This window comes from Alexandromys fortis, unplaced genomic scaffold, assembly GCF_014885135.2.
Source record: "Alexandromys fortis isolate MF-2015 unplaced genomic scaffold, M_Fortis_MF-2015_v1.1 scaffold_26, whole genome shotgun sequence".
Classification (NCBI taxonomy): Eukaryota; Metazoa; Chordata; class Mammalia; order Rodentia; family Cricetidae; genus Alexandromys; species Alexandromys fortis.
Genome location: NW_026067894.1, coordinates 7,487,489 through 7,503,401, shown reverse-complemented (window position 1 = coordinate 7,503,401; position 15,913 = coordinate 7,487,489). Strand labels below are relative to the sequence as shown.

General features: G+C 45.0%; 1 protein-coding gene across 1 annotated transcript; it reads right to left on the bottom strand.

Moving 5' to 3' along the window:
- Nucleotides 1–203: 203 nt before the first annotated feature.
- Nucleotides 204–13,227, bottom strand: Pdik1l (PDLIM1 interacting kinase 1 like). The gene is made up of 3 exons (XM_050155339.1): nucleotides 13,117–13,227; nucleotides 9,799–10,100; nucleotides 204–4,235 (listed from the first exon to the last, which is right to left on the bottom strand). The coding sequence occupies exons 2-3, from the start codon at nucleotides 10,081–10,083 to the stop codon at nucleotides 3,495–3,497; spliced, it is 1,026 nt and encodes a 341-aa protein (XP_050011296.1). The 5' UTR covers nucleotides 10,084–10,100; nucleotides 13,117–13,227; the 3' UTR covers nucleotides 204–3,494.
- Between the last annotated feature and the right edge of the window lie 2,686 nt (nucleotides 13,228–15,913).

The window sequence follows — 15,913 nt, the reverse complement described above, 5'->3', positions numbered from 1 at the left end:
CAATACACATTTCTCTCCTATATAAAGCATATGGCTTCAGAGAACTTGAAATGCCGAAGTCCTGTCATCCAATCACCTGCCTCAGTACCGGCTTCCGTGAGACAGCCAGACACTTTCCCATCACGTCACGTCACACTCATGCCTAGCGCATTGCACAACTCCCAGTCACCGAAGTAGCAAGGAGAACGCCCAAGGTATTTTGTTGAAATTCACTTTATTTAAAAAAAAAACAAACAAAAAACTCATGAACAATAAATTACAATACTTTCCCCTTTATAAATTCTTCATAAAATATATTTGACAATTTTAAAAGAAAAAATTTAAAGTTGCTTTCATTTCTGATGTGCCTATGACATCGTTTATTGACTATTTTGTCATGCTGGTGAATTATTTTGTAGCTGCTACAATAGTTTGATTGGTAACATTTTACAATTAAAAACAAAGAAAAAAACAAGAACAAAAATCCAGACCTGCAGAAAGAACTATTCTGTGCTATTTATCTGACACTTAACACTTACATCATTGAAATGACAAAGCATCCCTTAGCACCAAGAATCTACAGCCCCCATGTTCTAAGTGACAACTAGTGCAAAGTAACATCTAGGACCTAACTGTACAACCCTACAGTGACGGGACACAGCTGCCTATGAGCGTTATCTGAAATATTTGGTCTTTTTCAATTAAGACAAATTTCATGAAACACTAGAAACCATGGCAACAGACTATGAGGAATAACTGTTTATTGAGTACCTATTATGGGCAAGGCACTGTGCACAATATCTGGATTGCATTTGTCTTTTAGCAAATACCCAAATTTTCCAATTATCACTCCCCATCTTGATTTCTTACCCGTGACTGGAGAAAGTGCGTGGCTAAATGTCATTTTTTAAAAAAAGGTTTATTTTTATTTTTTTTAATTGTGTATATGTGTGTGTGTATGTGTGTGTGTGTGTCTATGGAAGCAAGAGGATACTGGGTCCCCTGGAGCTGGAGTTAGGTGGTTGTGAGCTACCCAACATGGGTGCTGGGAACTGAACTCTCTTCTGTACAAGAGCAACAAGTTCTCTAAACTGCTGAGTCCAGCCCCCCCCCCAATGCAAATCTTAAATTGTTGTCAAATCAACTAAACTTTAGTGCTGAGCACACAGTAGGTACTTAATAAATACCTCTGGCTGAAAAAGAACAAAGAAAGACAAAGAAATTACTATCCTTTTGTTGATATCATAAGCTATTTTAGAATACAAGGACTTGAGAAAATTCTGGAAGAAATTTCCCGATCACCCCACACTCTTACCTCTAATGAAAGAAATAATTATATTTCACAAATAAAAATCTTTCAAAATAAATTATAACTGGGCTAGACATGTAGCTCAGTGGCAAAGCCTTTGTGTAGCACATGCAAGGCTCTGGTGGGATCCCAGTGCCAACCAAAACAAAAGACAAACCAAATTACACATTATTTCAAGGAGACAGGCTCAGAAGCTATGTGCTTAGGACGTACGGGCTTCTAGTGCACAGGTACTTGTAGAACAAATGAACTGTTGGCTACGTCACATATCGATCTGATGCAGCGCCAAGTCATTGAGAATACATTATAATGAGACTTTTTCTAATTTCCTGGAACTCGATCCCCTCGTCAGATCTGTGTCAACGTGATGACCCAGAGGGTCAATTACCATGAATGTCCAGTACGATTCTATTCCAGAAAGAATTAGTTAAGTCTGCAAGTGATATTAGGTGTGACTTTTTTTTTCATTTGATGGGATTTTAATAAAGCCTTTCTATTCATGTTTCTAAACCTCCAGCTTTACATGTTTTATTTTTTTGGCGTTTTATCTTTTATTACCCTCTGAACACATGAGTTAACTTACTGCCTTTAGGGTGCTAGGGACTGAACACAGGGCCGCTCACTGAGCTAGACCCAGCCCCAAGGTGAAGGGTGGAGTTTCAAGCTTTGAGGAGACACTGGAAGTGCTGACAATGTCAACAGCTGCTGCTATTTTGACTTTTGCATTTTAGTGCTTTATAAGGATCCATGGGGGTCAGTGTCCCACAGCTTCCCTACCTGCCCAGGGCCCAAGGCTCCACCCCAGGAGGGGTGGGTGAGGGTTTAGTGCATCAGAAAGCTTCATTTGGAGATACAATGGTAGACTCTAATCGCGTATTCTGGTTTAGGAAAGACTCCCTTTCCTGCATCAGCATGGACAATCTAGAGACAAACATGCAGTTAGAGTCTCACTTCAGGAGTTAGGAGGCTCTTGCTTTCTGACTGACAACACCAGGTGACGATATGATACCCACAACTTTTCTGCTCGAAAAGCAGTTGATGGCACAGAATTTTATCTATTTGCCAAACTCTGTGTGTATCATCTCTCACTTTGGAAAAAAGCAACCAATATTTATGACAGTGATTACCAGTCCCATTACTGTATCACAGTGCCAAAGTGACAGGGACTCCAGTGATCCAACAGGAAGCCACATCAGGGCCAGCAACTCGAGGGTGAGCTCATTTGGTTTCTTCAACTTTATGCTGAGACTTAGAAAAAGTCGTAAAACTCAAAATTAATACATCAAGTATTACAGTCATGTAAAGCAATGTTTCAGAGCAGAAGAATACCATCCTCAGGTCATGGCAGATGCGCAAGCACACACATGTTCCAGTGCAGTGGTTACCTGAAGGTCTGGCTGAGCCATCGGCATCCTTGCCGACCTCCTACCAAGTGACTGAAGGACTAATTCCACTCGAAGAGCTACAGGCCCCGGAGAGCTCAGACTTACTCCAGCAGCTTGGCTTCGCTCCAATTACGTTTACTCAGCCATTTTAGACCCTCCAAAATGATGCCTCTTAAGAGATGTGTACTGGGAAAACAAAACAAAACAACAGATAAACACAAAAACAAACAAAAACAAAAAGTGTCTTTCCAGGAGCGGAAGGGGCAGGAAGAAGATGACGGTGGTTCTGTGTGAGTTTTCATCACCAATTTCACCAGCAAATCTCAAAAACCCAAACCTCTATCAAATAATTTAAACAGAAGTGGCATTTTCTTCATGTGGAATGCAAAATGCACACATTCACATACTTACATATACATAAATATATACATATATGTTTCCTTTACAAAGCTTCAAAGGTTGCATGACCAGCATGCAAACCTCTTCTTCCATGGAAATGCCTAATACTGACAAGGAATGTCTAAAATACTTAAAGACATATTTCCAGAAAATTGGACTCTCTTCTCTGCTTGGCTTTTAGGAAAATTTTTTCTGCCAAACTTTTACCAATGATCATTAAAAAAAATTTTTTTTATACCCCATTGGTAATACACATTCAAAACATACAATAAAATGGCCTGCATGGAGTAAGAAAAACGAGAGAAAAAAAATGACCCCACAATGAACCTAAACCCTCAGAGAGTGGAGTCTAACTTTCGTCTTCTTTCCAACCATGTTGAGTCAGAAGCAGCACACCATCTAGGACACTTGCAGGCGGGAGGTCACGTTTCCCAGCTGCTGTCTTTAAAAGCAATCTGGACTAATCTGAGCTCTAGTTCAAATGCGTCCGGACGGTCCTGAGGGTTTGCGGCCAGCATCTCCTTAATCAATTGCTTCATTCGCCCGTTCATTGACTTTTTCTTCACCGGGATGAGGAGCTCCATTTTGGGGTTTTCCAGAAGTGCCTCCCCCACAGGCACAATTTCGGTCCCCTGCTTTACATAGCTCCCTAAGAGCTCCTTCTTGGTCTCTGTGTCTATGAAGGTGATCCTCTCCAGCATGGCCCAGATGATAATTCCCAGAGCAAAGATGTCAGCTTTTGCTGTGTAGTGTCCTTCCCATACTTCAGGAGCCATGTAGAAATCCGTCCCACATGCCGTGGAAAGGAAACACTTGTTTACGCTGACAGGTTCTTCAGGGTTCTGTCCAGATGCCGAGCAAACTTTACTCAGACCAAAATCGGCCACTTTCAGTGTGGGTTCCAAGTCACTGGTGTCCAACCTGCTTTGAGAAATGAGGATGTTATCAGGCTTCAGGTCTCGGTGGATGATCTGGTTTTTGTGCAGGAAAGCCAAAGCACTGCTGAGCTGAAGCATAAAGCTGGTGTTCGTCTTTCGGTTGGGCTTCCTGGACAACAGATACTCGTTCATGTCTCCTCCGTCACAAAAATCCATCACAAACCACAAGTAATAGGCGCTTCTGGGATCAAAGGCAATTTCTCCTTTTAATGAAGTCTCTACAAGCTGTGCAGAGGGAGGAGAGAAGTTACACATTTTGATTATAGAAAAGTTAAAGGGAGCTGGAAATAAGGTTCAGCGTTTATGAGCTTACTGCCTTCACAGGACTGGAGTTCAGGTCCTCAGCACCGTGTTAGTGGCTCACAACCACCTGCAACGAGAGCTCTGGGGAATCCAGTACTTTTTCTGGCCTCTAAGGGCATCTGCACTGACATATATATATATATATCCCTGTCACAAACATAATTAAAAATAAATCTATTTTTTATTTTTTTTGAAACAGGGTTTCTCTGTGTAGCCCTGGTTGACCTGAAACTTGCTTTGTAGACCAGGCTGACTTCTAATTCTGAGATCTGCCTGCTTCTGACTCCCTACTGCTGGGACTAAAGGCATGTGCCACCAACCTGGCTACACATCGTAAATACATATAGGCTGGGCAGTGGCAGCACTCAGGAGGCAGAGGCATGCAGATCTCTGTGAGTTTGAGTGAGGACAGCCTGGTCTAAAGAACGAGTTCCAGGACAGCCAGAGCTCACAGAGAAACCTTGTCTCAAAACCCATGCCCCCCCCCCCAAAAAAGGGGCGGTGCTGGAGAGATGGCTCAGCAGTTAAAAGCACTGGCTGTTTTTTTTTTCAGGGGACCCAGGTTCAGTTCCAGCACCCACATGGCAGCTCACAGCTGTTCCAGTTTCAGGGAATCCAACACCCTCATACAGACATGCAGGCAGGCAAACACCAGTACACATAAATAAAAAATTACCAACACAAGCTACTCGGGAGTCAGAGGCAGATGGATCTCTGTGAGTTAGAGGCCAGCCTGGTCTACAGAGTCTTCCAGTACTACACAGAAAAGCCTGTCTTGAAAAAACAAAATAAAAAAAAAAACAATAAAAGTTAGGACAGTTTGCAGTTTTATTGTTTCTGCAATGCTGGCAATTGAACCCAGGATCTTGTTCATGCCAGGCAAGGTTGACTTTATTCTTTTTGTTTGTTTGTTTTTCAAGACAGAGTTTTGCTGGGTAGCCATGGATGTCCTGGAACTCACTCTGTAGACCAGGCTGGACTTGAAATCACAGAGATTCGCCTGTCTCTGCCTTCTGAGTACTGGATTAATGTTACCACCATCCAGCTAAGGCAAAGGTCTCTTAAACCGAAAGTAGGGGTCACACACACAAAACAAATTGCCAACAGTCAAAGGTTTAATAAATTTTCAGTTACCAAAAATTAATTCAAAACCGAATTGCAAAGTTGTCCGCTCTTATAGAAACATTACAGTTTTATTGGGGAAAACAAGGACTTCTGATATTTTTCTATTGTCATTAACCAGCAAGCAAGTACCAAGGCGGTCTATCAGTGGATTGTGTTGTGGTATAATGCTTAATTTGGGTACTATTTTCTTTCCTCTTTTTTTTCCCCCTCTGTTTTGAAACAGGGTCTCAAATAGTTCATGCAGGCCTCAATAAATTCACCATATACCCAAGGCTGGCCTTGAACTTCTGCTCTTCCTGCTTCTTTCTTCAGTGCTGAAATTATAGGTGTGTGTCATTACACCTTGCTCAGGAGACCACAAGTCTAAGGCCTGCCTGAGTTATACCTGAGTTATACAGTGAGACTGTCTGGGGGAGGGGGTTAACTTTAAAAATTGCTGTTTTAAGGTGGGTATGGTGGCACACACCTGTAACCTTAGCACTATAGAAGCTAAGGCAAGAGGATCACTAAATGCTGTTAGTACAGAATTTAGAACAATTTATGATTTGCCTTAAAACATATACCTACCATTTTGTACTAAATTATTTATATGAAACACTGTTGTTTTCACCACTAGTGTTCATAAAATAAAGCACTGACTGTGGAAAATGCTGAAGATGTTCTACAGCAATGAACATTCACCCAATAATTTTTAAAATGTCTCTAATTGTGTATGTGTGCACTCTTGAGGACGTGCCCCACACGTGCCAGAGGTTAACACTGGAGGCTGATTCTCTCCTGCCACCTTGTGGGACCTGAGGATGAAACTCAGGTGTCAGGCCTGTAGCAAAGTGCCCACTGCGCATCATGCCAGCCCAGGATTTAATTCTTTATGCAGAAACAAACAAGCACATTCTCTTCATTCGTGTATAAACCTGCTTCCTACTTTATACTTTAATAAAAGGTAAAATTATATGTAACCAAAGAATTGCTTTAAGATGGAATTATTTATGATTTTTCCCAGTACATGTTTATTGCACACCCATATACTCAGGGTCATGCACATATTTCTCTGGGGAGGCCACGAGTGGAAAGGTTTGGAAGCTCCGCTCTGCACTGAGATGAGCACCAGCCTCCAACTGTAACTAGAAACCTCTGGAATATTTCATTTCATTAGTGCTTTTATGCATGCATTTAAAAAAATTTTTCAGCACTTCAAAATACCACCTTTGTCCCTACTAAATACATACTAAATTGCTGAGCTAAGAAGTAGCATTTTTAATAGCCTATTTTGGAAAGTGCCCAACTGGCCTACATTTTCTACACTGGCCAATATAACTAAATTCTATCACTTCCCAGCTCGTTGCTTCATTAAAAAAAATTGAAATATAGAGCAATATTGCTTTTAAATTATTTGTTATAAGATATTTTTTAGACTGGTGTGCTGCAAGGGGGAAGATTCAGAGCTGAGCTGTTGAAGAGTGAGAAACTGGTGAATTTATATTTAAATTAATTACTACCACTACTTCCTCTGGCTATTCTGGCAAAAGCAAAGGTGCCCCTCCGTTCTGCCTCCCATGCAGATGGCAGCAATGGCAATGGCCTACAGGAGCCTTCTTTCTGCATGGTGTGCCAGGGCAGAGAATGAGACAGGTGTACTGCTTCTAACTGACTTCAGCTTTCTGTCTCTCCCTAACATCTGAACTTAATAAACAGCCTTGTGTAACACAGAATCCCAGTGCTCAATAGTGGTTTAGAGGGCAGGCGTGGTGGTGCAGAGAATTCTGGCCAGCAAGAAGGGACATGTGTGGTTCTCGCCCACCTATCTAAATAATTATTGTTAAACTCTGTAAATTTTAAATAGTTTGTAATTCTTTTTTTTTCTAGACAGGGTTTCTCTGTGTAGCCCTGGCTATCCTGAAACTGGCTCTGTAGAACAGGCTAGAATCAAACTCCCAAATATCCACCTGCCTCTGCCTTCTGAGTGTTGGGATTAAAGGCGTGCACCGCTGCCTAGCTTAATTTTTCATTTTTAACTCCCTAGATAGGGTCCCACTCTACCTCAGGCTGACCTTGAACTCATGATAATCCTTTCTCAGTCTCACATGTTAACACATATATGCACATGGTATGTGCAGCACACTCAGTCAATTCATAATTCTTCAGCCCTAAGATATACAGATTCCCTATTGTATGTTCCGACATCATCTGTCACTAGTCTGAAATACACAGACTGAAGGCTGCAAAGTCCTGAGGTATGAAACTGAGTGCTTGTAAGTGTCTGTTTCACATTTCCTCTTGGATAAGGATTTCTAGCTATCAGGAATTAATTTAATGATTTCAGCTGAGAACAAGGAAGAATATATCTAGAAAAACATAAAGGAAAACGAAAATTTATACAGATAATAAAGATTATGCATAGGAACTTTCTGGTTATGTTACAGATCTGTGTATTGACTATATTGTATTGTGCTGTTTTGATACAAAATTCTATTGATAAATATACGGTCAACTATGCTGGGTGAGGTAGGACTTGTCTTTTAATCCCAGCACTCATAGGCAGAAACAGGTGGATCTCTGTAAGTGTGAGGTCAGCCTGGTTTACATAGTGAGTTCCAGACTAACCAGGGCTACAGAGACTGTCTCAAATGAGTAAATGAAGAAAAATCTGGCTAACTTATAAATGCATAGAAAAGACTATTTTATTTCAACACAGGTACCTATTTCTGAGTTCTTCTGTGCCAAATCTTGTCTCAGCACTACCTCTGTCTTTGACTACCCAGGGCAGGCAGACGTGATTACCATAACACATGAACAAATAGCTACTAGGAAAGATGGATTATTTATTTCAAGTTATTCTGATAGCAATACAGGTCTGTAAGGCTTTAAAGAGCAAAAGAGATTTACTTTAAAAAGTAATTTAAATACAAAAATCACTTAGTCAAATCGGATACTTCATATCTTAAGACCTCAAAGTACTAAACGATACATAATTGTTACAGTTGCTGGATCTGGAGTCAGTATTAAACAATATCTAATTCTTGTTACAGTTGCTAGTTCTGAACTTACACTAAATCAAATGTATTAACATCTTCATTTTTCCATCCACAGAGATTGTGTACCTAATCTCTAAAATTCAATGCAGAGTTGACAAGGGTTAGGAGGGAATGTAGTTCATGTACTATGCCCCAAACCCTAGGCTCAATCTCTAGCACTGGCAAAAAAAAAAAAAAAAAGATTTCCAATCTTTTTTGAGACAAGGTTTCTCTGCTTAATATGACAGTCTTGACAATCACCCCATAGATCTGCCTGCCTCTGCCTCCTGAGTGCTGGGATTGAAAGTATGTGCCAGGGGAAGAGACAGAAATCTTTAATAAATAAATAAATAAATAAATAAATAAATAAATAAATAAATAAAAATTAAAAAATTAAAAAAAAAGAAAAAGAAAGTATGTGCCACCACTGCCTTGCTCCAATATATACATATTTTTTTAATCATGGCAATGTAAGTACTTTTAGAGAGTTAATAATGAAGACAGTTTTTAAACTTTTCTAAATTATTTATTTTGTGTAGGTGTGGGTGTTAAGAGAACAGCTCTCAGGAGTCCACGCCCTCTTTCTACCATGTGGGACCTGGACATTAAACTCAGGTTACCAGGTTTGGCAACAAGGTCCTTTACCCTCTGAACCTTTTCACAACATCAAACAGAGTTTTTGTTGTTGTTGTTAACTCTCTTTGTTTTAACTGCTTAATTATATTTATTTATTCTATGTATGTGTGTTTCAAGTATGTGCATATATGTAGTGCTTACATGCATGCAGGTGTGCAAGTGTGGAGGTCAGAGGATTTTTGTCCTGGAACTCATGATTCAGTCCAGGCAGTCTCAAACTCGATATACAGGTGAGTCTGGTCTTAAACTCCTGAGTCTTCTGCCTCCACCTCCCAAGCCCTAGGATTATAGGCAAATACCAATATACTCTTGTAAGGCTTATGTTTAGACCTGTGCCTTCTAAAAAAGAGAAGTTCAATTACCAATGGGTAATTGATTACTATTACTGATTGTGGTGTTTTTCCTTGTCTTCTGTGTTTATTTTCTGAAGAATTGGTTTCCAGGAACTGAACTGTGATGCTAGTCTCAAAAACCCTCTAATTCCCACTTGTCCTATTCCTACAGACTGGGAAGTACCAGGCATAACGGTGGCTTATGTTATTTTTAGGTACGTGCAGCACAAGCTTAAAGCAAATACCTCCTCTATCCTCTGAAGACCTCTATCTGCACCTAGCCATAAAACACCTGCGTTAAGGGAGAAGTTCCTCTGACACTCTTCACTTCCTCTTGCTGACCAATCTTACGTTCATTTCCTATCCAGTGACACATACCTGTAAATAAAGGGAAGAATTAGAGCCGTGGGACATCTTTTGCACCATCCCATCTTTTTGCAGAATGCACTCTTCCAAGTGAATCACATTTGGGTGCTGGCTCTTGATACTGCTTAGTGCCCAGAACTCTCGCAGGGCTAGTTCAACATTTTCAGGTGCGTGGCATCGAATTTTCTTCACTGCTACTCTTGCAGAGGTCTTTCTGATGACTGCTTCATAAACAACACCGTAACTACCTCGGCCTACCTCCCGTATTAGATCGTACTTTGGCTGGCTACTCACCATCTTCAAGGTCGAGGTTTCTGGAAAAATCAACAAAGTACTCTGTTGAAATCAGGTATACCTATTGGCTTGTATTTAACTGTTTCAGTGCCTGTGGGAATTGAAGGGTATCTAGCTACACCTTGGACAAATCTACTACTAATAATAAAGGTAACAGATAGCACTTACCATGTATCAGGAACTATTTCAAGTATTTTAAAATAGTTTTTAAAGCTTTTGTTGTCTTTGAGTCAGGGTCTTGTCAAGTTCCCTGGCCTGGAGCTTGACATGTAGGCCAGGCTGGCTTCAGAGGCCATGGTTATAGAACCATCATTACTGACTTTTTAAAAGTTTAATCTAGGTGTGTGAGTGCAGGCATGCTCATGCCATGACACACCTGTTCAAAGACTGCCTTGGCTCTCCTTGTCACTGCTGGAGCACACGGCAGGTTAGATGCCTGTGAACTTCTGGAGACTGTTCTGGTTCTGCCTCCCATCTCACCATATGACATCTGGCTTTATATGGGTTCTGCAGACCCAAACTCTGCTCCTCAGACTTGTTTGGCAAATGCTTTATCCACTGAACTCTATCTCCAGGCTCCACCCACCTACCCCTTTTTTGGACAAGGTCTCACTGTGTAACCCTGGCTGGCCTCCAGCTCACAGAGATAAGCCTGTCTCTGCTTCCCCAGTGCTGGAATTAAAGACTTGTACCACCATGCCTTGCTTTCAGTCCTTTTTTAAAAGACAGGATCTTGCTAGTATGTAGCTCAAGATGGCTTTCATTTTTAAAAGCTGATATTCTGTGTGCATGTATGTGTCTTTCTGGAACTCAGAGGACAGTACGTGGCAGTCTTTTCCTTCTACTGTGCGGGTCCTAGGAATTGAGCACAAGCTGTAAAGCTTGGCAGAAAATAACTTTACGCACGCACTGAACCATCTCAACAGCCCTGGCTGCCGCTCTCTCGGGAACAATGGAATTACAGGTGCGTGACACCACACCTGGCTAAATTCATGAATCCTTAACCATAATCTGTGTAGGAAGGGGTGGGTGTTGTAAGTCATTTTAGAAGTGAGGAGAGTAAAACACAGAGAGGGCAAGTAAACAACCAGTCGTCACGCAGCTTGTTGGTTCCTACATCCATGACTTAAACCACTAAACTACACTGCTCCCTACAGGAACTGCTGCTGGCACAGTTAAAACAAATCCAAAGCGGGGCAGTAGTGGCGCACGCCTTTAATCTGAGCACTCAGAAGGCAGAGGCAGGCGGATCTTTGAGTTCAAAGCCAGTCTGGTCTATAGTATGAGTTCCAGGACAGGCAGGGCTACACAGAAAACGGTGCCTCAAAAAACAATAAATAAATAAATAAATAAACAAATAACCCCCCCAAATTCAACATTTTAGTTTACTGACCCTCAAAAAAAAATAAAGAAAGCAATGTATGTACATCTTCTTAAGGTTGACACATTTATGAAAGGTAATAAAAACACTGAAATAATATGCCAGGCGATGGTGGCGCACGCCTTTAATCCCAGCACCCAGGAGGCAGAGGCAGGCGGAGCTCTGTGAGTTCGAGGCCAGCCTGGACTACAGAGTTCCAGGACTTGCCCCAAATCTATAGACAAAAACAAACAAACAAAAAAACAAAAACAAAAACAAAAACACTGAAATACAACCCCCCCCCCTCACAGTTAGAAATACAAATACCCAACTCCTGTTTATGGACTGAAAGTGAACAAGATCGCTTTTGTTTTGTTTGAGACCGTGTCTCTAGTAGGTCCGGCAAGCCTTCACTATGTAGCAGATGATCCCGAACTACTGACCCTCCTGCCTCCACCTTCCAAGTCCTGGGGTTACAGGCATGTGCCAGTATGCTTGGCTATTTACTTATTTATTTATTTTACAAATAAACACAAGTTTTGTAGAAGAACCGTTCCTTAAAATGTAAGTAAGTGACTTAGAATAGATCGACTTTTTTTTATTATTATTATGCTTTAAGATAGCTACTTAATTCTAGGTAATTGTTGCCAAAGGGGAGGGGAGCATCTTAGACCTCAAAGGGAAGTCTCTGACCAAAGTTCTTTGGAGTTCCAACTTAATAAATCACTTGAAGGTAAGCTGGAGCACAGGCCCTACAGAGCCCCTCTGTGAATGGAGAGCCTGCAGCGTACTTCCCTCACGCCTCATAGGCTCACTTGCCGACTGTCAGCGCGGGCAGGAAGAGTAACCCGAGATTGTACTTGCGCTGCACAATCAGAACAACAAAAAGTGACTGGCCCTGGAAGCCGACACTCCGGGAGCAGCTACTTTAAGCTCATAGGCCAGATTTAAAAGAAAATGACAGCTTCTGGGGGTTGCCTTGAGCGCTACTTCCTTTAATTGCTCGCCTAGCCTTCCAGCTCTCACTGTCTTTCCGAATGTCAGATTTCCTGGCCCCGGCGGACCTTCTGCCCCGCTCTGGCGCCAATCGCCGGGCACTACGCGCTTGCGCTCTTTTCTCTGCAGCAGTCCCTTCTCTCCCTCCTGTCATCGTCCCCCGAGAGAGGGGCACCTTATTCGGGAAGGTGTCTGTCAACTCCCGGGGCTCCTGGCGGGAGAGACGCCCCGGTGAAGCAGCCTTCGGTGGCATCTCCCGGGCCCTCGAGCCTGCCCTGCTCCCCGGGAGCTGGGCACCGGCCGGCCTGGCATGCACCTGCCGGTGCCGGGGAAGGGACGAGCGAGGCCAGAGGTGCTGCCGCCGGGGAGCCTCAGGCCGCGCACGCTGCCCCGGCCGCGAGATCACTCCCGGCGACAGTCCCCGGAAACCCCGAGGGACCCTCCCGTGGCTCCGCAGCCGCTTCAACTCCCGGAGGCTGCAGACTAGGGGCCGGGGACCCGGGAGTGGCCCGGGCGGGAACGGAGGCCTCAGTCCCGGCCGCTGGCCGGGGCAGCGCCGGGCCTTCCCGGGGATGACTCCGCTGCGAGGTCTGTGACAGGCCTGCCGGGGACAGAGACACATGCAGGGAGGTCGGTTCTGACCGCAGGGCATCCGTGCCACCACGAAGGGCCAGATTTACCTCAGGGCAGCCGCCGCCGCTTCTCCCTCTCATGAGCTCTGCAGGCCGCCATTATCGGGCAGCTCGCGCCTCGGCTGCCGCGGCCTCCAGTCAGAAGCCGGCGCGCGCCCCCGTGGTGCGCGGACACACCCCCTCGCGCCGGGCCCCGCCCCCTCCGGCTTTCCGTAGTGCGCGTGCGCCACCGAGAGCCGCCGAGCGCCGCCGGCTGGGTGAGCGTGGTGTGCCGCGCCCGGGCGCCGCTGCTCTCCGGCGCTGCAACCGAGCCGAGCGTCGCCGGCGGCGGTGTGCACGCTGTGGTGCCCTGGTCCGCAGGGGTGGCGGCCGGGGGCGGTCGCCCTCTGCCGCAGCGGGAGCAAGTCCCGGGACTTCGAGGAAGCTGCGGCCAGTGCCCCGGGTCGCCCTCCCTGTCCCTTGCCGACCTACCGGACGGCGGGCTGCAGTGCGCGGTTCGCTGCGACCGGACGCCCGGCGCATCTTCCTCGTGGATGGCGGGTCTGGGCAGCGGGCCCGCGGGGTGGTGCGGCCGGTGCTGGGAGGCTGCACCTTCTGTCCGAGTCACCCAGCCGTGTTGGCGGGCGGCGCCGTGACCCAGGCAGCTCTGCGGGATTGAGTGCGATCATCGGGGAGGACGCCGTCCCCTGCCCCACCGGCGCGGTGGTATCTCCCTTAAAGAACCTGAACCTCATTGTTCCCCCGGCGGTGAGGATCGGGGTCGCCCTGTCGGGTGAGGGAGGTAGGGCGCGGCCGACCCTGCTGCGGCACCCCAGCTAAGAAATGGGTTAAGCAAGATGTGAGAATTAGCCAGTAAGAGGCTAGATATAATGGGTCAAGCAGTGTTTAAAAGAATACAGTTTCCGTGTAATTATTTTGGGTAAAGCTAGCCGTGGGGGAGCTGGGCGGGAACGCAGCCTTTGGCTCCTTCTACACTAGGGGTGTCGGGTTGGAGGGTGAAATGACAAAGCCAAGTCGCCACGGTCCAGGATTGATCGCCAGAACTCCAGTCGTCCGGACGGGGCTCGAAGCCATTCAAATCCCCACAGCTGTCAATCCCTGCAGCAGTCGGCCCCGATCTCTACCGTCAGGCTGACAGTCACTCGGAGACCAGGACCAATTGGCCAGCCCGTTAGTTACACAGATTCTGTAAGCATCTGCCAGAAACGCCCATTCTTTTCTTTATTATTCTGCATCTACCGTTTGCTAATAAGGTTGATCCTGCGCTCATTGCCTTGTTTAAGGCACGATGTCACTGAGCTCCAGGTTCGTTTTCCTTAGTCTTCTGTTTATGGGACTAATATTTGGGAGCTTGGGAACTTTTTATATAATCTGAACCAAACTCCACAAGTAAGAAAGGCTTTACTACCGATCCTGCTTTCACAGGAGAGAAAGCCGACTTCTGTTATATTTGACCAAATTGTGTCTAGAAAATCCGCTTCAGCGCCTCTCCTATAAAGTTCCAGTCATCTGTTTAGAGTTTGTCCTGAGTGCCCTCCTGGTACTTGTGTTCACCGGTTTGCTGGGAATGCTGACGCCAGCCCAGACTTGTTTCCTACCCAGGAAAAGAGCGGGGCATCGGAATGCTGTGTAGACAGCTGTTACCTATGTTACAGAAGGACGGAATAGGAAGAGATCTCTCGGTCAGAGTAGCTTTTCTGTCCATTGCAGTTACTAAATGTCACAGGAACTTTGGGACATACCCACCCGTTCTGGCTGTTTCATTATTATTGTGATTAAAAAGAAAAATAAAACAACAAAAACCCACTCACCAAAGGTACGTTAGGGGAGGAAAGGGTTGTCTGACTTAAACTTCCAGGGTTAGGGTCACAAATTCATCATTGAGGGCAGTCAGGGCAGGACCTGGGGAAGGCTCTTACCGGCTTGCTCCCAGGTCCATGGTCCAGCTTTCTTTCTCAAACAGCCTGGACCAGCCCGTCTAGAAATAGCGCTGCCCACAATGTGGTGAGCCCTCCTTTGCCAGTTAACAATCAAGAAAACCCCCATAGACATGCTCACAGGTCAGCCTGATGGAGGCACTCCCCCAACTGAGATGTCCTCAGAAGGCTGAGCTGTCAGGCTGAGAGCTGGAGCTAGGCAGGAGAGCAGCGTTTTTTTTTTTTTTTATTGGTTTTATTGAACTATACATTTTTCTCTGCTCCCCTCCGAGAGCAGCGCTTTATACCACGCCATCTTCTGTGTGAATGATGAACACAACTGCTTGTATTTAAACTTTAAAAAGGCCTATCAGTCCAATACAGGAAGAGTTGTCCACATTTAGGCAGGGTCTCATTTCGTAGCCCTGGCTGGTATTGAATTTTACTCAGTCGACCCAGCTGGCCTTGAACTGACAGATCTACCTGCTGCTTCCTGAGTGCTGGGATTAAAGGTGTGTGCTGCCACACCTGGTCAGCCTTTAAAAAAAATGTGTTTGTGTGATGTATACATGGAAATCAGAGGACAACTTTGTGTACCCCATCTCTCCCTCCTCCGAGTGGATTCCAGGGATTGAACTCTGGTCACCAGGCGTGTCAGGTGCCTTTGGTTTCTGAGCTATTGCACCAGCCCAACCTGGAACTCTTGACCCTCTTGCCTCTTGTGTCCCCACACTCCTGAGGGTGGGGATGTTAGAGGAACGCACCGTCACACCTGACCTAATTGCTTATGTTTAAAAGATAAACAATGGGGTTGGTATGGTGGCGCATGCCTTTAACTCCAGCTCTTGGGAAGCAGAAGCAGGTGGATCTCCGTGAGTTAAAGGCCAGCCAGGGCTACAGAGAACAAAAGGTAAACAATGGAAGAGTAA